Source organism: Lethenteron reissneri, chromosome 35 (genome assembly GCF_015708825.2).
Source record: "Lethenteron reissneri isolate LAM-NWPU_2019-01 chromosome 35, ASM1570882v1, whole genome shotgun sequence".
NCBI lineage: Eukaryota > Metazoa > Chordata > Hyperoartia > Petromyzontiformes > Petromyzontidae > Lethenteron > Lethenteron reissneri.
The window spans coordinates 12,628,950-12,652,288 of record NC_083813.1 but is presented as its reverse complement, the minus strand read 5'-3'; the positions used below and the strand labels follow the sequence as shown (position 1 = coordinate 12,652,288).

Sequence of the window (23,339 nt, the reverse complement as noted above, 5' to 3'; positions counted from 1 at the left end):
GTGGGCAGTGCTGGCCCAGGTGGTGGGCTTCCAGCGTTCATGATTTACAAACAGCAGTACACTGTCTAGCTGTCGCATTGGTGGGACTTTTGTGTTTTATCTGCTTTCCATGCTTTTATTGTGTCCACTAAAGTAACCGGTTTTAAAAGGAAACAAAATCCTCAGCATTTTAAGTGTATTTTGTATGCCAATTCGTTTGGGGTGTGTACAATATCAGGTTGCCTTTAAGTGGAATTGAAAAGCCATGCATTGGCACTTCTCTTTTTGTTTTTAGTTTGTTGTTCTCCCCCCCCCCCCGGCACCTCCAATTAGCACGGTTGGTTATGTACGCTGCGAACGAAGTTCAACATACACATACATACTTGTTCATGGTATTCAAGGTAAAGAGGTAATGTCACATCTCCTTACCAACCCATACTTGACATTCGTAATAAGCATGTAACATTTAATAAATTAATATGGCTCCATACATGCATCGAATTGCGTGTCGAAGAAGCAGTTATGATTCAGGAAAAGTATATGCTTGTGTTACATTTAGGCACATTACTGAGATGGAAAGAACGACAAATAATATAAAACAGCCTGCAAACATGAACGAAACATGTTTTTGAATCGAACCATGACCCCAGGTTGATAGTTCCTAAAAACGTGAAGGACCAAAATATTTAACGGCACACGTAACTACCCGCGCAATACTTTTAAGGAAGCTAGCACAGAATTTCTTAACATCACGTAATGTAGTGACCACTAAGGACTCAATTCGTTTACATCACAGGTGGGGGGGAGGGGTACAGTTAACGTGATGTAACCCAACGCTTGCGCTCAGTGGCCCCCTTTTGCATCAGTAAATAAAGTCGCGACCAATCCCAGTTGGTTGACATCGAGGGGGTGGGAGCAGAGGGCTCCGAAACTTTTCGCAGCAGCTGACATTGAAGAAATGTCACCCACAGGAAGCAACGATAAATTACAGCATTGCCTATGGCTGTACGCTACAGACCTGATTTCAAGGGCACAAGGGAGAAAATATATATTTCTGAGATGTTTTTTCGCTTCAAACTTCTTGAGCTAATTCGAGGTTTACAATGGGGGAGTGGAAGGTGTTGGCATGCCTGTGCCGAATAAATGTATCCAAAAAGTATATGTTGTGAATGAGTAAGATTGCTAAAATATTAGGAAGAGTTATAACAATAGGTTTTACCCTTTGGCATTAAAACAGGTGTCAAGATGTTCAAACACCAAACAGAATTCTTATTCAAGGGATCCTGCCTTCATTAACGTACATGTGTTGAACATGCAAACAAAATACATGCTCTGATATCATATGCATTGTCTTTGAAACTGATTGGTCCACACCAGAGACAGCTTTCCTTGAATAGGGATTCTGTTTGGTGTTTTAATATCTTGACACCAGTTTTATTGCCAGACAGGGTAAAGCCTATTATATTTTAATACTGACAAGAAAGGTCCCATATTAGGAAGAGCTATTGCAATAATATTTTGACCTTCATTGTAAAGGAAATTGTTTGGACTTTGTTATTCTTAAATAAAAGGTAACCTTTGTGGGCTTCGTTTAGTCATGAACTCTGAACCCACAAACACCATGTGACGCACCACGTGACTCGAACGTTAAGAAACTCCACTGATGGTGCGGACAGATTATTACATCATCTAATGAACGTGAATGCCAGTACAAATTCCCGTGAGAACCCAGCCAAAGAAGCAATGGGGTTTAAACACCAACCCGTGAAGTGGGCATCGTATTGCCTCTGCTGCTGCCAATTCACTGTGTGTAGCATATTAATTACCATTCTGTTGTTCATTGATTGCCTACTTGCCTCAATCATGTTTCCCGCTAAGTGGCCAAATCACCTGCAACATAAAATCTATGGATTTTTTTTGGTTAGCTTTTGTAGCCGGCTATCCTGTTGGCAGTGCACATGAGCATGTCATGTTTAAGTGTAAATATTAATGGTGTACATACATGGTTCAGAGGAAAGGCAGTGGCTCTGGAAGGCTTGTGTTATGGAAGCTTTTCTGTTGAGGATGCAGTAGTTTTTTTTGGAATCGGAGTGCCTTGCAAGCAAAAGCATGAAAGTGGCAGCCACATTAATCGGTGATAAGTGTGGTTTTAACCTCATTAATTAATATCCAGTCTTAAGTTCATGATGCATACATTACATTGTGCGTTTAATATATTTCATCAGTTATTTCAGATTTATGAGACTATAACGTTCAGGATAAAGAAACGAGTGACTTAACAGATGTGGTTAAACAAATTATATTGAACAAAAATCAAGTGATAGAAAAATAATTGATTCCTTTAACCAAATCAAGACCACATTCTAACGTTTTAATGATTGGCAGGGGATTTGATGACTCATCATGACAACTACATTTCCATGAATGGCGTTTGAGCCGGGCTCCAGACCACTTAGATGCGGTCCAAACTTATGTCCGTTCACAAATTGTGCGCGTTACAAGTGTAATGACAGGGTGACACCTGCCGGCCTGTAGGGGTAATTACGGTTATGGCTGCATTACATAATGCCTTATTATAAGGGGGGCGTATCTGGGGTAAAGGTGAAGGACGGAGTCAGTCGAGAAGCTCCGAGAATCAGCCCGAAGGTTCTGGAAAGGGGGCGTGACCAGAGGTGGACTTGGCTGCGCCGGGCAGATATAAGGGGGACCGAACCAGAGGTTCGGGGCTGTTTTGTGGGTCCTGGGTCCTGGCTGCGTCTCTGCTCGTAGTCATCTCTTCGGCTTGGACCACGTGGCTGTTCTTCTGCAAGACCATCTCCGTCGCCGCCGCTACGCTAGTCAAACAGCTAGCGTAGTGTATGACGGAGATGGGCTGCATGTTAGGATCGCCGATGTGTAGCTGCGTTACGAAGTGTATCGCCCCGTGCCTTCTACTCGACGTGTCTCGGAAGTCGCTCACTACAGAAGTATTGTTTAATTACACTGTGTAACAAAAATACTTTTTTTGTTCCTCGGTAGTAAGTTTTATTTCCTAATTGGTTATGCCTCAAAAGTAAAGAAAATTGCTATTATTCCCCACAAACGTTGCTTTGGTGAACAGGACACAAAATAAAAGTTAATAATCAACTCCATTAATAACACTGCGTAACAAATTTATTTATTTTTTGTTTCTGGGTAGTAAGTGTTTTTTCCTAATTGCTTATGCCTCGAAAGTACAGAAAATGGCTATTATTCCCCACAAACTAAGTTTTTGTGACCAGGGCAGTGATATTTTGAGATGAACCAATTTTCAATGACAAAACGTGGTGTGCATTTGTGTCTTTTGTTTACATAAAGTCCTGGTCACAAAAGCAAAGTTTGTGGGGAATAATAGCCATTTTCTATCGTTTTTAGGCATAAGCAATTAAAAAAATAACACTTAGTACGCAGGAAGAAAACTTGTGTTACATAGTGAATTACCACTTCGTTGCACCCTTGAGAGTGTCGTGTACATTCATATTATGATGTTCACTGTTTCCACACAGCATATTGAGACGCAGTCGCTTTTAAGTGGTGCATACATCCAGATTGCATTGTACTATTAACAGTGTGTTTGAATGTTCGCATGTATACTTTTTTCCAGTGCAAAGTTGTAAAATAAACTATAATAATAACAACACATCCAGCTGTGGACATTGGTTTTGAAAATGCTTTGGCATTTTGTCCACTCTTGTCATGCAGATGGTCCAATAGGCTAATCTGTGTTATTGTTTTCTTACCCCCCTCCCCCCGCCATTTGGCACAGCAGGATCTGTATATGATCTGCTTCCCAAAGAGCTGCAGCTACCCAGTAGCCCAGCTCCTGCCCCGTCGAGCCAGCCCCGAGAAGCGGGGAGTGGCATGGAGCCCATGGCTGCGCTGACTGCTGGTACGCACCACCACACACGCCAACCTGCGCCACACCACGTTAGCCCACCGCCTCTGACCCTCTTGCTCCAGTCGCTCGCTCTCTTGCTCGCGTTAATTCTCTTTTTTACACACAAGCAAACTCTTCCCACACCTCTACTAGAATTGCCACCTGTCTCTCTACACCTACACTCTCTGGCTGATGTGGGTTGGGTCTACGGTGATGGAGCAATTCAGCCATCCTGCTGTCACACACTGTGTCTCGCCTCTTATCCCAGTTGCCGTCGTTAAAGTGTATTGCTTTTTTAGACCAATTACTGAAAACACTCTAGGGTTCTCCGAACAGCTGGTTGAAGTAATAAATAATCTCCCAATGAGGGAAAAAACATGCTAAGCTAGCTTCTCGATTTTTTATAATAATTTTTTAGAAACCTATTAAATTAAGTGAAAGGTATTTGTTTTACTATTTGAGTAACATCGGCCACAAATTCCATTGCTTTATGACTTGGTTATTTTTTAACATGGTTCCAACAATGTCAACACATGTCTGTGTGCGGCAGCAGTGTAATATTAAAGCTATACTGCGGACTGCTATCATATATATTTTAGCCTGAACGATTATCATATAACTATTTAAAACATTGTAATTAAAGGCAAGAGTGTAATAATTATTAAATGCTAACTAAACATGCGTGGTTAAGTCACTGCAGCTACAGAAGTAGACGCTGAAGTGGATGGACGGGCCTGTTGTTGCCTTGCAGATTTGTAATTTGCATTGGCTCCAGCTTTGTTGATCACATTTGCCCTGCCATATCGACTCTAATTATAGAGTCTTTATTTAACTTGTGTCATTTGCTGGCTACTTCTTTCCTTTTGGCAGATGAGGTTTGGTAGTGATGCGCATTACCTCCAAATAATACTTATTTTGTCATAACTAGTTGTGCATTGTAAGATCAATTGCCGCTGCTTTTGAGACAATATAACAGCTGTGACTTCGTTTTATTGGTGCCAATATAAATCCCCTATCTTCTTCATGTGATGTGCTAAAAAAAGATGAAAGCAAAGTCAAAAATCGAATGGTTTTCACAGATTTTACGTAATGGATAAGGTTTATGGGTGAATTAACATGAGATCTTAGCAATAAAACTGCTGCAGCATATGGGGGCATGTGTTGAAATTGGAACTGGATGAACGGGTTGGTTTTCAGAGGCGGCATACAGTGTATGGTCAGGAAAGGTGGGCAAAAATATATTTTCTTGGGACTTTAAACCCAGGTAAAGCATTGGAGTGACCGAACATTTCTGAACAACTTGGCACATTAGTGGAGCCCTAATCCTAACATCTGAAGGCCTAATTTGAGAGCGGTCCGCTTTTATAATGTCACGGATGCTTTAACATCTCGATAAAATTACGCCATTAAATGTCTCTTTAAAAAACAAGGGGTCTTACTCCAAACACGTTTGTCGTGATGGTAGCTGTACGTTAAATAATACACGCAACATGTGGTCTTTGCATCTTCGGTGGCATTTTTTTGATGAAAAGTTTTTTAAAATTTATTTTGCATATGTCAAGTCAAATTAAAATCTTGATGTTTTCTGCAGATCAGTCTGACACCTAACACCTAATAAACGGATGTGTTAAAACATTGACGCAAATTGTTTATCCTGATTGTTTTTGCGTTTGCTGTATGTGAAGGTTTTATTCAAATCTTCTTGGCAAAACCCCTTGCCAAGACACACCTCAGCAGGCATCACAAAATGACCCCCTGTGATAGGTAATCAGTGTATCTGAAGTTTACCATTAAAGTTTATTAGTGAAATAAATGCATGTGCAAAATCTGGTTGTTGATACGTGCATCTCATATTTGTCATGAAAACAATTTGAACATATCTTAAATTGAATACAGTATTTTCAAAGGGGATTGTGAATTATTTATATTTACATGTTAGAAAAATGGATAAATATATACATATGAATATTCTGTATATGCATTTGTAAATATATAATTTAGAGTTTTGTATGTATGCTGCAATGATATAGAAAATTGTGCAAATGATTTAGCAATACTGAAGTGGAAATGGAGGCCAACGTATGAATAATGTTACATGCAGCATTGTTCCCTTAACGCTAAACAACACGTGCTCATGCAAGTCGCTGAACCTTGTTAGCAAAATACATTCCAGGGTATCAGTTACCTTTAAAGGAAGAATAATAAGGGGTGAAATTGAACATGTGAATAATTAGTAGTATTTGATTTGGTTAATAATTTCACACATTAATAGTTGTAAATCAATCCAAGGCTCACTTTTTAATTATTTGTAATCACTGTCACCATTTCCCAGATTAAAAAAAGGGAACAGTGCATGGAGTTACAACAATAATACTTGTTAGAGACATAAAAGCAATATAATTAAATGGCCACGTAATTATTCTTTAAACAATGGATTTATTTTCCATTTTAATAGTCTATTTGTCTTGTAAAACGGCACCACAGTGTTAATTAAGCCAAATTATAGTTGATTACCTTTAATCCATGCGATTATATATGGATATATAGATTATTATATGCCTTTGTTATCTTTAGGCATGCTGTGTATACGTTTACAAATGCATAAATTGAATAATATATGTAAGTAATGGAAAAGCAGTTCAATTTAAATAAGCAATCAAATTTGCATTGCGAAACAATGCGTACGTTTAAAAAAAATAGCATTTTGATTAATGACCTTAAAAATAGATGACAAATGGAGAGTTTTTGGAGAAAGAGAGTGAGTGATGGGCTGTGCTGGTGCTGTACAGTCATGAGCTAAGGGTAACCACTTGTCCAGCGCGACATTGCCGCGTGTTGGCGCTTTAACGTGACACGCACGACAGTGCCCGGAACTAGCAGTGTGAACCTCTTGACTCTACAGGCACCAGCCCCACCTTTCACGTGCCCGTAAAAAAAAAGAATCCCCTGGACGCAAGTGTTTTTTGTTTGTTTGATGGGAATGTAGTTGTTGTGCTATTAATACTTGCATTTGCATTTTAGCCCCCCTTTCTGAGACAGGCAGTCGTGCTGGGTTATGTGGCGGTGTCTGTCTCTCGTAAGTGAAGCCAATTTAATGCCAGAGACACTTTCCCAATCATTCCTACCCAGGGCATAGGTCGGTCCAATTTTAATAAAAGTATCAACCTCATAGATCAATACATATTGAGAAATACACATTTATATTTACATTCAATTTTTATTTTCATTTCCTTTTTCTGACTACTTCTAATGGTTGCTTTCTTTCCTTTTGTTTTCGTCTTTGAATGAGTGCTTGTGAATTGATGTAATGTTTTATTTTTTATAGTGGAGTGTGAGTTCAGAGTTGTGACTAGAACTCCAACTGAAGTTCAAAGGAGGTGCTGTGAATTGAATTACAGTAAGAACCCCGCATATCTGATCACCATCAGCTTAAGAACTGAACCCAAGTCACTTGACCGTATGGCATGCAACTCGTGATTGCGATTGTGGCTTTCAATGCTGCGATCAAGAGCCAGCCGCGGATTTCCTCCGAGGTGCAGTGTCAGCTCGCATTTCTTTGGTGCGCACGCTCATGCATACCGGAGCCCTGCTGTGCATCAGCTGTATGAATTACAGTGCAAATGGATATCTGCTGTCTTGCATATAGCTCGTTGCCATTACGCGTTATGATTAATAATGACTCCCGAAGGCTGCCAGATGTAGGGTTTTGGTCGGTTTGTCATATGAATGTAGGTTTTACTTGTACGCTACATGGTACAACATAGCACGAAAATATCATCTTAATTCGGCATTGACTTATCAGATAATCCGCCTTCTGTTCTCATGTATGTGGGGTTCTGTTATCGAGTAAGGATCTCATGTTAATCACAAAATTGTCTTACGCTGCTCTAATGCCCTTTGGTAATGGTGCTCATTGCACACTGAAGCTCCACGTAATTAACACCATATTATTATGTGAGACGTGCGAGACTCCAGCATGCGTTAACCCTTCCTGTAACCGTATATATGTAGATTATATTCGCACTAATTAATTGACTCGCAGTCCACTAAGAGTGCGTGCAAATTGCGCAGTGAAGTGCACTGTGGTATAGAGGTTGTTTGTAAGTTGATGCTTGTTTTGAATAGAATTACGAAACTTCGTTTAAAAAAAACCCCTGCAGCTTTTGGGGCTCCTGTACGAAGCTCTGGCTACCACTGACGTTTGTCATTGAGCTGTTCATAATTGTTCCTATGATGAGCAATTAGCGGAAGCAGAGTAATTACCTCATTTGAACTTACACTGGAGTTATAACAAGTGATATTGATGTATATCAAGTGATGAGTGAAAGGAGTGCTGATGGACATGTGGTCAGTAACATTGCAATCCATGGTTGCTGCTGAGGTCTTAACGTAAAACAGAGATGGACACGCATGTACTTGATTCAATTATTTTTTAAAACACCTCAAACAATTGTGTGCATATGGCAAATTTGTCTAATTGTCAAGTTGTTGACACTGATGCCACTGACTATTAAATATTGATATGCTGTTAATAACGAGTAGTTACTAATTACGTTTTAACTACTTTCTATCTCTAATCCCAAGTACACAATTAGTAAGCTGTTAAAATCTTTGACCCAAAATGGCTCCAGTGAAATTCCCTTTGTGCGCAATGTCAACTGCAATCGCTTACATCTGTGGCTTGCAGGATGTGATTTTAGTGAGATTTAGTTTCAAAATAGACGAAGGTTGCCATGATGGGGTGAGTTTTTTTTGGCTGGCAAGAATTTAAAACACAGCAACGCTGCCAACCACCATGTCCAAATGAAGCTTTTATGTGGGCAAAATAACACTCCCAAGTTTTCACATATTAGCAACACAGTACGTTCCATTGGGCTGTACGGAATGCAGCTGCTGTACTTGTTTTAAAAATAGAGGAATTCCTGCGTGATGCAGTTGTTTCCATATCTCTCATCGGTGGCAAAAGGAGGCATTGCCTAGTAATGTTTTATTCACGTCCTCATTATCAAAAGCGGTTCCAAAGCTACCCATACGGTGCTCATGGCGAAATCGAGACCCTCACCTCTTGGCTTAAATTGCCATGGCAGTTACGTTTGTAATTTAGATATTTTTGGATGCTAATGTAAGCTGGTGTTCTTCCAGGCGATAATCTGAAGGAAAGCCCCTTTAAAATTATATATAGAGAGCTTGTTCTAATGAAGTCTTCATCTCGGAAGGATTAAAGCAATTGTTTGTTCTTTGTGTTCAGGAATCCATAGTCTGGTGTCATCAAGGTTTCTTTTACTTAGTGTTCTGAACGTGTCGACTGTGGCTTACATATTTTAACGTTGACAACTACTTACGTGTTTGTCTGTTATTTTTGGCTTTAAAACAAAGGGAATTTCTCTATAATTGGTTTCATTATCAGCCCAGGGGCAACCATGGAATGCTGTTATGTATGTTTTCTTTATCTACTTTGTGTGTAACAGGAAGGACTGATTTGTTTATTTCCTCCTTCCTTTCGTTATTTCAAAATGTTTGCTTTTTGTAGGTTTTAAGTATAATGGGATGAACAATATAAATCTTAAGTTGCAGCCGGTATGCAGCAATTTATGGTAACGATTCTTTCTTGCAGAGCTTTTCGTTGGCTTTCACTTAACATAGCGGATGTTGAAAATGTAGGAGACTAACATTTAATCCGTTTTTACGAAGCAGAACATATTGCCTTAAAAATAATTTTATAATAATGCATGGCTTATAAATCACAAACTATTTTGACTGTGGCTAATTTTCTGTGCTGCCTTGCTAGATTATGTTATAACAGCAGCTGTGTATAAAACGGGTGTCTACCAATTCATATGGCACTCATATGCAATGATTAATGTATTTAAAATGTTAAAATAGGCTAATTTGCCATTTTATCAGAATGTGAAATTTGAAAGGTAAATTTAGTTGACTGAAATATAATAATAAGGAATTATCACACACATGTTCAGTTTTGATGAATCATGAAAACAAAATCCCTCCTATTTTTAACACTGAACAACAGTAACATTGCACATTGGATATTTGTCAATTCTAAGGTGGACTTATATGCCCTTTTGGTTTCACATTGAAAGTATCCACATGGTATGAAAGACAAGGTGTGTGTTTGGCTGTGGAAATTTGCAATGTAACCCGAAGAGAACAATGGCAGATGTCACACATTCAAATGTTGAATTTTAATCACTTAGTATTAACCCTTTGTGCTGTGGTGATGATTCAGCTTCTAGTGGCATGCACAAACTTGTTTTTTATTTTGTAAAGAAAAATCAAATTAGGCCACTTAGTATATACGTACACATATACAAAGATTTTTAAGCATAGGTTAGGTCCATATAATCATTGAGTTGACTCCAAATACCTGCTACCCAGAATGCCAAAAACTGGCCTTAGTTCCACTGAGATGTATCTTGAGCTCACTCCCTTGGAATGCCACTTAATCAGTAAATGTGCCTCTGTGAGCCAGCCCCTTGTAAGCGGCAGCGGCCCTCATCGGGAGGTGCGTTGTTGGATGCTGCCTACAGGACGTTTATGCTCCAGGCTGGGCCTGACGTTCTGGTTCCTTGTTCACACTCGCAATCGTACTGCGCACCACAGATGTCCCATGCAGCAGCAGCAGCAGCGGTGCTGGCCGGCAAAGCAGTACTTCAGCTCAGCCGCCGGCACTCGCGGCCCCGGGTCCCCCCGCCAACGAGCCTGGCGCCATTACCCCAGTAGCTAGCTCCGCTTGCCAAGCACATGCAACCGCTGCGGTAAGTAGCCCCCTGGTAAGTGGCCCGCTCAGCCCCGAGCAACCATTCGCTAATGCCCCGCAGCTGGCCGCGTCGCCGGCCGCGGCCACCGCCGCCGCCACGCCAAAGCGGCGCTCGGGCACGGCCCCGCCGCTCGTGCAGCCGCCCCCCAAGGACTTGCTCGACGACGCCAGCTTCATGTCTTGCGAGGAAGCGCCTGGCTGGGACGCCGCCGGCGCCGGGGAGGGACCCGAGCCCGCCGGCGGCGGCGGCGGCGGTCCCGCGACATCGGAGCTCAGTGGCAGCCTGTGGACTGAGGACTCGTGTTCCAACTTCAGCACGCTGAGCGCCGGCAGCGCCGGTCACAGTAGCTGCAGCGGCGCAGACTCGGCGGGACCGCGCAAGGCGCGCAAGGTGTCGTCCCGCCAGCACCCTGGCTCGTCGCCACCGGCGCCCAGCGACGAAGCGTCCAGCGTCGCAGCCGCCACCACAGCCATGGAGATGGTGTTTGACGCGGACAGCGCCAACGGCCCGCACTACGTTCTCTCTCAGCTGGCCGCAGGGGGCGGGGACGGACAGGCCAGTCCTAAGGCCGGAGCGTTCGGCAACAACAGTGCAGGGTGAGTGGGCTAGGGGTTTGCCATTAAAAAACATTCCCTTCTTTCCTAACAAACCAAGCCCTGTACATTTGCACAAATTTGTGGTTCTGAATAGCAAGTAAGAGGACTGATGTTACGAAACGACAAACTACGTAGGAATTTTGAGTTGAGTGTAAAGACCGCCGAAGGGCAGTGTCATGGCCGAGCAGTAGCGCGTTTGCCGCTTGCAGTAGGGGTTCACGGTTGCAGCCCCGCAGCTGTCCTCGTCAATACTGTGGCTGCATTGACCCAAACATCCTTCCCAAATACCACTCATTGTTCAGCTTTGCACTGGACGTTAAGGATCTCGCAACATTATTTGGGAAAGAATATGCCATGGTCCAGATTTGCAAAATTTGAAAATTACCTAGAAATTAATTTGTTAAAACCACGTACCAATATTGCCTGCTACTGGCAGACTACACTTGTCTGTGAAACTGCACCTTCGTGATTACCTTTACGATAAGAATGGTGTGAATACCAAATGTACTGATTATGTTTGTTCAAGCCCTATGAAGTTAATGGGGTGGAGTGCTGGTGCAGTGGTTGGCAAAATGCTCCATGAACCAATCAACCTGATTTGTATTACCGCCCACAGCTTACAGCAGTGGTGAATGACATCTGAACTGGTCTTGAGCCTCCCTTCACCCCCCTCCCTTCACCAACTCTCACTGACCAGCTTGGTGAAGTATGGCCAAAGGCGGCCTCGCGCTGTGTCGGTCATGGGGAGGCCTTAATCCAACAGTGGATTGGCAAAGGGTTGTACATTTTGATTATTTTTGTGAAATGTATGTGCATTTGACAAAAGTCATTAGTTTTGAAGCCCCCTGTCCACAAGAAAAATCATCCTGCATCCTTTTTGATATTAAACGTGGCCTTTAAATTCTGTTTCAAATGAACTAATTTCATACTTGTTACGTCAGAACCACAGAAATGGGTGTAACAGCTTGAATTCATTTGAGAGTCACCTTCACGGATGTTGTGGGTGAGCTGTCAAGCACACAAGTGTTTTGTGTGTGCTGTGATGCTGCATTTTACTGAATGGTGTCTTAATAAATGAATACCCTTCATAATCATTTCACGTATTTTTTTGTGTTTGATGTGTGCTTTGTTGTGGTTTGTGCCCAGGTAACACTGTTAATTATTGATAAATATCTGTACCCTGCCTTACCTCAAAAGAACGAGTATTTATTTTTAATTATCCATGTTTATGTATTGCCCTTGACTTGCTGGCCTGTAGATATATTTGCTTTCCAGCTTTATGAATGGCATTGTAAAAAGCTGATAAATGCAACATCAAAATGTTAAAAAGTACTTCCAAAAAGTACAATAAACTTACTTGTTTAACGCTTCGTGCCTTTTTATTGTCTACACGGTATGTAACAACAAACTTGCGCGATTTTTGCAAAACATCTTGCAAAGCATAACGTTGGGAGCTGCTACTTGCAAATGGTGCGTGTTTACCTTTCTCTGGTGGACCCTTCTGGCTGCCAAAGCCAGGATATATATCTGGTAGCCGTCGGACACGAAAATTAAAACAAAATATTGGCCGCTGTGATTCCCGCCAGGATTTTAGAAAGGCAAGCTTTTGGCAGCCTCTTCCTCGGCAGTGCAATTAGTGTTTAATGTAGATCACGCGCTGTGTAGTTTGTATATATGAACGGTATTTTGGCTTTTTATAGCTTGTCAGCTTCATCGCATATCCACACTTTTTTTCAATTCTACGCTGGCATAACAATTCATATCTACCAGAAGATAATGGGTGACTTGTAGTGCTGTGTATTGCAGCTGGGTTTTTTCATACCATACTAAAGAAGGTTGAGTTATCGGGCTAATCTTATATCAGCCTTCTTCACAAAAGCTCCTTTCTCCATGTAGTATCATAAAAATGTAAACGTTTGTTTCGTAGCATAATGCACGTTTTGTTGCCTTTCACTCTGGCCCCTGTAATTTGGCTTATCTGCGTTAAGCACGCTGTGGAATATATATCCACTGGTGACTATCAAGTAACCATTGCCAGTCACAGCTGGTGTCAAAAGCAATGCCTCCCGGTTTTTCCCATGGCATCGCCAAAATAGTTCTTGCTTGCAAACTACGACTTATACTCCCAGAAGTGTGCAAGGCTTGTTGTGCTGTGGTTTCCCTATTAATGCTGCCGTGTGTTATGGGTAATCCAATTGGGAGTGCTGTATCTTGCTACGCGGGTGCTTTGTGAGCAAACGGCCTACTTTCAGAAAGATGGGCATTCCTATGCACCCTTGTAATTGTTGTGTTGTCAAATTGAAGGTAAGTGACATTAACTACACATTTAACACCCTTGACGTGTCTTGTGAAAGTTTTCACTTCTTAAAGTGGCTTTTGATTGCTTGCTGCTATCACCTGAATCGCCCAAGGCAACTTAATGCCCTATCTCTACATCTTCCCCGCCCTTGCCCTCCCTTCCCTGCGAATGCCGCATGCGCGCACGTTTGGTGTGCAATGTCTTTTGCGCTCGGCAGCACCGTGAAGGGTGGCGGCCGTGAGGTGACCTCCCCGGGCAAGGCTGCGTCGCTCAGCGGTCAGTTCCCCAGCAAAGCCGACAGCATGGAGCTCAAGATCCTGGTGCAACCGGAGAGCCAGCACCGCGCTCGCTATCTCACCGAGGGTAGCCGCGGGTCGGTGAAGGACAGCACGCAGCAAGGATTCCCTACTGTCAAGGTGACTCAATGGCCGCACCGTGTTGACCGCCGTATTCCTTTTTTCCACCGGCACATCCAAGTCATGCCCCGGATAAAGCGAGCGGTGGTAAAATTGTTGTGATTTTTTTTTTTTCCCCGCCGTGTGAAAAACCCACAAATGCAACTGTCGCCCTTCACGTACTGCCGAGTGCAGAAAACATTGCAAGGTTTTTCACTGACAAATTGGTCTCACAAAACAGACTTTGGCTCGGGGACAAGTTGGAGGGTAGGGGTAGGGCTCATGGCGTGTGCATTGCATGTTGGTGTGTGATGAGGACACAGCGTTGCTAGGTCATCTGCATGCGTCCAGACTCGTTCATTTCGTCTAACGCGAGTGGCACGGCTCTGCAGTGGAAAAAACAACCTGGTGCTTCTTGATTTGTTACTGCGCTGGAATCGGCATGGCACTGATGCGGCTCGGTTTCACGGTGGAAAATGGGTATTGAGTTGGACCCTACAAAACTTGCTGTGGTGTAGCGTTAGAACAAAGACCCAATGCAGAAGATTCCTGGGTTTGATCTTCCACGAAGCTCATGGTCCACCATAAATCACATCCACACAAATCATGGCAGATGCGGATACTCGATGCACAAATGGAAAATAAAAAATTATCCAGCGTGCTACTGTGGTTATCGAGAATAAACCGTACAATGTATAATGACGCAATGCCCGATCCATAAATACGAAGGAGACATCGCAGCAATACACTCTGCTGCTCCTGCTGCAGTTATCTGGCTTAACCACCTGCATGTCAAATTGGAGGAGTTGCTCTGCATCTCCATCAGCCGTACGAAAAAAGAAGGGCAGAGCTAACCGAATTGTCGCCCTGCTACTTTTACAGATGAATGGGCCTCTGTTAGCTGAGTGTGAATTTACTTGTACATTCTGGCTGGCAAGGTCGTAGTAGGTGAAGAAGGTTTAAACAGGGACATGGCTTCACAGCAAAATGCTGTACGCACAAGTGTATGCTCGGCTTAATTTTATTTTCTGACGAAAACAATCCTTTCACAGTAGTTGTGTCGTAGTTTTGACATGTTATTTTAGTTGGGGAAGGTTAATAAAGAATCTATTCTGCGAGGAATTGGCGGAGGTGGCTCTGTGATTACCCCGACATGTGTGGCCAGGACACGATGCCAGGCGTGCAAAAATAGCCCTGTGTAAGTCTGGTTGGCGCCACCGCTGGCAACCCTAAATACATTTGACAGCATTAATGTTTTACAGAAACTCAAGCTGCCATTCCCTGTCAGAAGGTAAACATCCAGACTTTTTTTGCGCGTTTGTGAGCTTTCATGCGCTGGAACGTTGCAACAATTTCACCGTCACTCACGTTACCCGTGTGGCAACTGGTAAGCAGATGTTAGGAACAGGACACCCAAAAGGTCTTACAGATGTAATGTTAAGATGAATATGAAGCCTGGTTATTTTGTGTGCAGTGATTGTATTACAGATCAGAAAATTGTAATAGTGGAGTGACTGTTGAAGAGTAGAGAAGTGATTCTACGTCTCATAATCAAAAACACATGACTGCCCGTCATATACTTTTGTGCAGAATTGTGGCGAGAGCCCAATTGAACGCCGATGCCCTTAAACTATTGCAGCTTGGACTTGCTCCCCATCACCCCTTGGGAATTCAAGGTGACCTAGAAGAACCCGACTTTGACTGCAGCCAAGTAACAATTGGTCCACATAAAAAAAAATTCTACACTAAACATTTAGCATGTCAACTATAGCTGGTCCGTGCCTTCCTTTTCTACAGGTAAACAAAACGTATTTCTCTGGAGTGCTTAACATACTGCTAATCGCTTAATTGCAAAACTCCTTGCGGTTGTTTTGCTCTTCACAAAAATGAAGTGCGCAAAAAAGCATGGAGAAGTTTATGCTTGGAAATACTTTTGAGATAAACAGGAACACATTGATTAGTGAATATATGCAGGTAAATACAATTTTAATTTTGACTGCGAACAAAAGTAAGTAGGCCTGGGCAGGACAAGCCACGACAACGGTTGAAGGTTGATGTTAAAGGATAATGATGGCTTGGCAGACGAGGGAGGGAATTCACCTGAAATCCGTGCACTGCGGAGATGGAGCGTGTGTGTGCTGGGTCGGTCGTTGCAACGCAGAACCATGGGGGATGGCGCCATGGGCGAGACCTTCATCCAGAAATTGATTGATATGTTTTTCCTTTTGTGCCGGTGTATGCTTTGGATTTAAAATTACCGAATCTTAAGATCCCCCCCCCCTCCCCTACTTTTATCCTTGCCCCTTGGCCAACTGTTGCTACCTCTGAGATGTTTTCTAAAGGCCCACCAGCACCCGTGCAGTGTGCCTCTTCTTGGCAAATAAAATCACCTTTCTTGCATTGCACCCCTCAAGGCAATTTGCTTTTTTTAAATTCTGCAAACATTTTAAGAAAAGTTCTGCAAACATATTACTGCATCCCAAAGCAGAAACTTGGCTGTGCCCTCCTGGCCAATCCGTTATTCAGGTTTTTGTGAGCTACAGCCTTCCAGCCTCTGCGGTAGCACACGCTCTGGCCGCTTTATTTTTGAAGCTCGTGTGGCGGCAAAAGCATAGCCCAGTGAGTTGATTCAGGCCAGCCTGGACCTCGACAAAAACAAGTTCCATTGCCAAAACAAGCCCCCTGCAGCCAAATCCGTAGCATAACTCTGCCATTCTCACGATCCCCATGACAGAGCAAAGCATTTAAACGATCAGAACCACCAGCTAATTTGTTATACCGTATTCTCTGGATTGAAAATATTATCTCTGTTTTTTCTTATTGTACTAGCTTGTTTGGCCGACCTAGGACGGAAGCTGTCATATTTACGAAAAAATGTAGCAGAGTATAATTGTATCTTGTGTCAATTTAATGGCAGTGAATCTTACACAAAAGTACGTCCTCAAACACTTCACTGCATTTTACTGTAGCACTGTATTAATGGCAGTGAATCTGGCACAAAACTATGTCATACAACACCTCACTTCATGTCACTGTAGCACTGTATATAACTGACCTTCAATTTGTTCAAATTCACTGCTCTACTACTTTATTCTCTGTTGCTTTCGGTCACTGGAGTTGAAATAAATTGGAATTCGATACAATATCTGGAAGATCACTGAGAAATGTCTATTTTACCATAGTGTAGAAGCATAAATTAGACTTACCTTTTGTCTCAAGTACTGAAGAAATAAATAAAGACACCAAGTCCACTTTGTTTCTGCGTATAATTATTGATTAGATTCCCTTTCAATAAAGAAATGTCAAACTTAAAGCGAATTTGCAATTTTTGTTTTATTTCCGCATCGACCTGCGTTAGTGTAAAAATCCATCCGCTCATGAATATTAATGACAGGAGGGGTGCGGCATTTGGAGGGACGTCACGCTCATTACACACAAACAGACATTCTTGGCTCATAGAAGTAATTTTAAATCAAAAGTTGGGGGTGCCGTGCTATCAATCCGATGTGTGTTCTCTTGACCAGATTTGTGTCGCCGCATTGACAACGGCCACAAGTTTTGGGCGTGTCTTACTTTTCCCAGTGTCTTATAATCCAGAAAATATGGTAATGGTGTGGATGGAGGAAAATATTCAGCAGTTAGCATTCATTAGTTATGCCTTACAAATTGTCTAAATTCTGTATGCGCATTTTTGCTTCGACGTACGCCAGTTTCGGGCGCGTTACTGTGTAAACAGTTTAAAACGCATCAGCCGCTGTCAGGAATTAAAGTGTACACTGTATCCTATTCATTTCCATTAAGCTCTATTGATGTTCCCCTCTGGTCACTGGCTTTTTGAGCCGTTTCACTACAAAGGCTCACGGTTCGCCCTGAAGCTGAGCAGATTGAATGTGATTCTACTTGGCACTGTGCCATCTCATCTGCAGATCGTCCCGCGCTGCAATTGCACTGTCCCCACAAATCTGCAACAATTTGAAGGGGGGTGGTTATTAGGCTTACATTCCTTTTGTGTTTTTTCTTCTTCTAACTGCTGCTAAATTGGCTCAGTGTGTGGTATCATATGGTCGGCCTGTAAGCCTCAGTTGAGCTGAAGCATTAATATTTTAAACACATTTCCATTGGTGCCTTTCAGAGCCCCCCCACCCCCCCGTGATCTCGCGTAACACCCGACAAATGCGCGAACACAAACGCGCTCCACTTCACTGTCGGCGTACAGTGAGTTTTGAGAGTGCCACCGGCATTAGTGGTGCATAGCGATCACGCTGGAACACAACAGCTGGTGCTCTCGACACGACGCCTTTCTGCCATGTGATTAACGTGATACGGTCCGTTGTCCTGTAACGCGTAGTTTTCATCACGCGAGAATTTGATGCGACGTGATGGATTGAACGGAACCACGCCGTGCGAGTAGGAATTGGAGGTTGTTCGGCTGCCTCGGCGTTGTATCACACGAGGCGGGATGTTTCTAGATGCCTCAGTCTTTGTCCAGCCTGCATACGCATCTCGCGTGCTTTACCCTATATTGTTATTTACGATAACGCGATTTTTGCATAACCGCGGTGTTCTTCGGGAACGCAACTGCCGCGTTATAGCAGTACAGACTGTGTTATGGATGCAGCCAACTGCAGTTGCTCGACCAATTATATTGTTATGATGTCCTTCTGTAAGGCAGCCTCTACTCGCAGTGAAACTCTCGTATACATTAACTTCAGTCGCTAGCCTTTGTTGTCCTTCCGCTTTCTTCACATGTTGGCGTTTTTCCTGCAAGCAGCTTGAATTCCCTGGCAGTTAATCCACCTCAAACTGATTTTAATTAAATACAAGTGTTTAGAATTATAACGAGAGCTATTAAAAGTCTGACTTCATTAACCTTTATTTGCTCTGTGCCATTGGAAGCTGGGTCATTGGATTTTAATGATTATTTAATCTCCCCTTTTGATTGCGTATGAGAAGGTTTAGTGCGCAAAAATGATGCATTGCATATAAATTAAGTAGTCCAGGAAAAAGACATGAGGTGTAGATATCACATGTGTGTAGAGTATTTTTATTTAGTTAAATAAAATGATGGATATACTTCTGTTGTGGTTCGCAAAACATTTGCCCGATGTCTTCAGGAGGCTTTGTTTATATTAGTGTGGAACATTCTTATTCCACTGGATGGATTTGGCTGCTGCATAAGCGCACACAGAATAGTTCACTCTTGCTTGCGCTGAGAAATGTTTTGAATGGTGAAATCCACACACACGCAGGTGGCGTGTTTGTTTTGATACGGTGCCAGGCAGCACATTATTAGGGGCCGAGATGGGGGGCTACTACCACACGTGTGGGTGGACCTTGGACAGAAAGAGGCCGGTGGGCCGAACCTATGTATTCCCAAACTTTGGCAACGTTTATTCACAGTTGACTTTGGTCCGAAGGGCAGCGCACTCACGTGCGCTCGTAATAAGCAAGACAGAAATAACAGCATGCGATATGGAAAGGAACTGTTCAACGACATCGGAAAGCTCACGAGCCTTTTGTGAACGTGTTTGTGAGTGAACCGCAGCTCGGGTCAGGTTGAGGTGAACCGACTCACTGCCTTCATAACAACTTGCCCTCTGCAAACAGCTCGTACTTTGTAAATTGATACTGCTCTTTCCTTGACAGTTTTGTTTAGCCACTCCCCCTTTTTTTGCAGTACTATTTTAAGTTTACCCTTGTGGGCTTGTCAAGGCTGACCGGTTAGCCGATGAAATCCACCCTTAATTCAGCGAGGCTCATGTTTGGACATGCTGCTGCGGGTGGTTTGATTTTTATCAAGAGGTGGGTGGGGAAACGAGTGGCGGGAATGCGTGCAGTGAGCTGCCAAAAAAGAGCCCTTTAGAATACCTGTTGGTGAATGCATATAAATTGTTGCATAAATATTATGCAATAGGTGTGTTAACTTCAGGGCTGTACAACCCCCCAATGCCTGGAATGATGACGGCCAAAATTACCGAGTCCTTTTTACTGTATTTGTATTTCCTACCAATGTTTGTTATTTTATTACATTCTGTGGGAAAGGATTTCATGCCAGTAGCTGATAACAGATTTGCTATTCACTGCTCAGGCAAGTGAAATGGCAAGTGAGTGATTTTGGCAAATTGGACTTCGTTTTAGGCCATTACTGAACCATGGAGTAATGACTCTTGGTGTCAAACATCAATGGAAACGGAAAGAGTACTAGCTAACCACAATGGCATGCCAACACTTTGACATTTTATTCCACACAATGAGGTCTGGGCTTTTTTGTGGCACATTTAACTTAATGACCATTAAATGTGTTCACTGAGAACTGTAACGAAGGGCTAGATATTTCTTATTGGTTAATGAACCTGTTTTATATGAGTACAATTTTTGCAGCATCCTAAAGTACAATTTGTTTAAATTATATTTACTTGAGTAAGCTTTTTTAATAATCCGTAATTCACTTTTTCCAATGATATTTTACGTAAAAACATACAATTGTATGTAAGGTTTCAAAGGTATATGTCAAGCCCTTTGTCAATCCACTGCTGGATATGGATCTCCCCCACACCCTGTGGTCATGGGAGTTATTTGACAATACTTTGCCACACATGTCGGTGAAGGTGGGGGAAGGTTTAACTTACAAAACTTAGATTTCAGAACTTTAATGCCAGTCTTTGTAAATGCTAAAGGCATTTGTGTGGTCCGTGCTGGCAGTATTTGGAAACAAACCCATGCTTTATTGTTTGCATGTTCGAGCTTGGCTTGAATCTGATGGTAAGTGTGTGGGCGTGCTGGCGACAGAGAGCCATTGCCCCCAGCCTTGCCAAGCCAAGCGGAGGCCCACAAGAGGCTTGGCTCAAACTAAAACTTTTTCTATTCGCAGGGAACAGTGTTAACCCGAATATCTACAGTGGGGTTTATTTCAGACTTTTTTTTTCAGATTGCTCCATTGGCATTGCTAATTTGAACCCAAAACTAAACTTTGTAATATAAAATAAAATAAATACCTCTTGGAATCAACCTGTTCATATTGTTTTCTTGGCCATGAGCAATCCTGCCAATTTTTTCTTTTAATCTGGCATCATTGTTGGAAATTTCGATGCAACGTGTGCTCCAACATGCTGTGGACTTGCCTGCACCTACCCGGTGCGCAACTGAGAAACGTAGTCAGATTTGGATGCCCTGGCCACACTTTGTTTTTCTCACGAAGTGCACCATTCCACTGGCACCTGAGCTGACCTGTCGCAGTGTCTAGGTGTGGCGTATCCATGCCAGGGATTGTCCTAACTTTGTTTTGTGACTCATTAAATCTTGCCGGACGAAACCAAACCTCCAGTTACAGCCAGTTCACACACGCAAGCAAGCAGCGTGGGGCCCATGGGCAGGGTCGATAATGCTAACCTAAGCATTAGGTGATCCCTTTTAACCCCATTCCCTTATTTCAGCAGACAACATTAATCATCTGTCGTTTTGTTTGACATTCTTTGATGTTTCTCTAACATCGGTATTATTTCATAGTTTTTACTGTTGGCTAATTGTCACACATGCTTTTGTGTGTGCTGAACTTCACACGGTCTTCTGGCACTGTTGATGACCTCATTGTCACTTGAGCCGAGGAAAAATCATTCCGAGCATGACCCTTCAGCAGCTGAAAGTGGCTTTTAAATACAAACAATGGCTTTGCTGACCCTGAGAACAATGCCTCTTTATGTTTTGCACATTTTATCATTGTAAACTTTGAACTTTGAAAACCAAGCTGGTAACCCCTGATGTACAAGAGGGGGGGAGGAGGTGGGGGGATCGGAGGTGTAGGTGTACAAGAGGGGGGGAGGGGGTGGGGGGATCGGAGGTGTAGGTGTATGAGTGGTAATTGAAGCAAAGAAAATAAAGACGAAAAAGTATCACAAAATTTAATAAAATACGTAGCTTAGACCTCTAGTGCCATGTCTGCATGTTGAGCATTGGGTTGAGAATCTAACGACAGTTGCTTTGGGAAGCAATAATCGATTCCAAAAGTCGTGGAATCAAATGGCATGCATGATTGGTTGAACGGATTGGCACGCTCGAACTTTCACACAGTGCGATTGGTCGAATGGACACAGGTACATGCATGGCTGCTGGACTGTATAAACATTTCGGTATGTGTGGAAAGACGATCATTGATATTTTATGATATGCATGTGTATTGTAATCCTAAAAGACCCCCGAATTGAACAATCCTTGGTGTGTGGCAGTGGTTGCAACTTGAGAATCAATTTCTTTAGCCACGCAAGGCTATCCCGAAGGTCGCTCTGTTTTCACAGGCGTAGTCTGCAGTAGTTTAGCTGTAGGCACGATCTTGCAATTTGTAATCTAAATTGGTGTGATGCGTGTACATTTTCAAATGTGGTCAATTTGGACCATAACGCCAGCACTTAAAATAGTCCTACTCTTTTGGAATGACATCACAGAATCCTTTAACGTCCGCTGTGAAGTAGACATGTATGTTATGGATAATACACCCGCCATATTAATAGGGGCGGTAAGCCGGATTCGAACCGCAAATCTGCAACAAGCTGCTAATGCACTACCGCTGGAATTCGTCACCGCCCCCGTAGGGGAAGCTGCGGTCGAACTGTTTCGGTGGCAAACGGAATCTTGTTTATGACAGACCGATTTGCTTACCTTTCCTATACTTTTTGTGCTCCTATCGTGTTTTTGTATTGTTGTTGTAACGTTCTCACCCCGTGCCTGTGCTGGGCACCTGTGGAAAAAAAGTTGTATAGCTCATCGGATTCCTCCAGTGTAAATAACTATTCCGATTCTGACGAACGCCGTTGAACGACCCATCCTTTGCCCGTTGCAGCTGGAGAACTACAAGGAGCCAGTGACGCTGCAGGTGTTTGTGGGAACGGACTCAGGGCGGGTGAAGCCGCACGGATTCTACCAGGCGTGCCGCGTCACGGGGCGCAACACCACCTTCTGCAGCGAGCTGGAGGTGGAGGGCACCACTGTCATCGAGGTCACCATGGACCCAGCCAATGACATGACTCTGCCGTGAGTTTCCCCCCCTGAGCTGCGCCCCTCTGTCTGCCTCGCGTTTGTATGGCTCACCATCACGTCTGTGATTTATGTTAATGTGCTTACCGTAGGGGAAAGGTATAAGCAGTTGCTGGTAATGGTAAAGGGATGAGGACTAAGATTTCTTACGCGTGCCCCTGCTGGTGTAATGGTCTCCTCTGCAAGAGGGAACTTTAGGATAGCACCTCTCGAAAGGGTATGTTGGTCTACTCTTCCATGCTGCTCCAGATGTCTTGGAAGTGGTGGGTGTGACCAACACTTTACCACGCACAATCCTGCCTTTGACCAAATCGCCTGGAATGGGTCTGGATCTCATTAGATTTTGGATGCTTAACAGGGTTCAGCCTGGAT

The 23,339-nt window shown here is 43.0% G+C and overlaps 1 protein-coding gene across 2 annotated transcripts in view; it reads left to right on the top strand.

Moving 5' to 3' along the window:
• LOC133350945 (nuclear factor of activated T-cells 5-like) overlaps window positions 1-23,339 on the top strand; it is a 56,792-nt gene that overhangs the window by 9,934 nt on the left and 23,519 nt on the right. The window contains exons 2-5 of one of the 2 annotated variants that reach the window (XM_061565790.1): window positions 3,767-3,886; window positions 10,493-11,246; window positions 13,763-13,961; window positions 22,774-22,964. In XM_061565790.1, coding sequence (XP_061421774.1) covers window positions 3,767-3,886; window positions 10,493-11,246; window positions 13,763-13,961; window positions 22,774-22,964 — 1,264 coding nt within the window. Of the gene's footprint in view, window positions 1-3,763; window positions 3,887-10,492; window positions 11,247-13,762; window positions 13,962-22,773; window positions 22,965-23,339 lie in introns of both variants that reach the window. The other variant, XM_061565789.1, reaches the window with a different exon arrangement.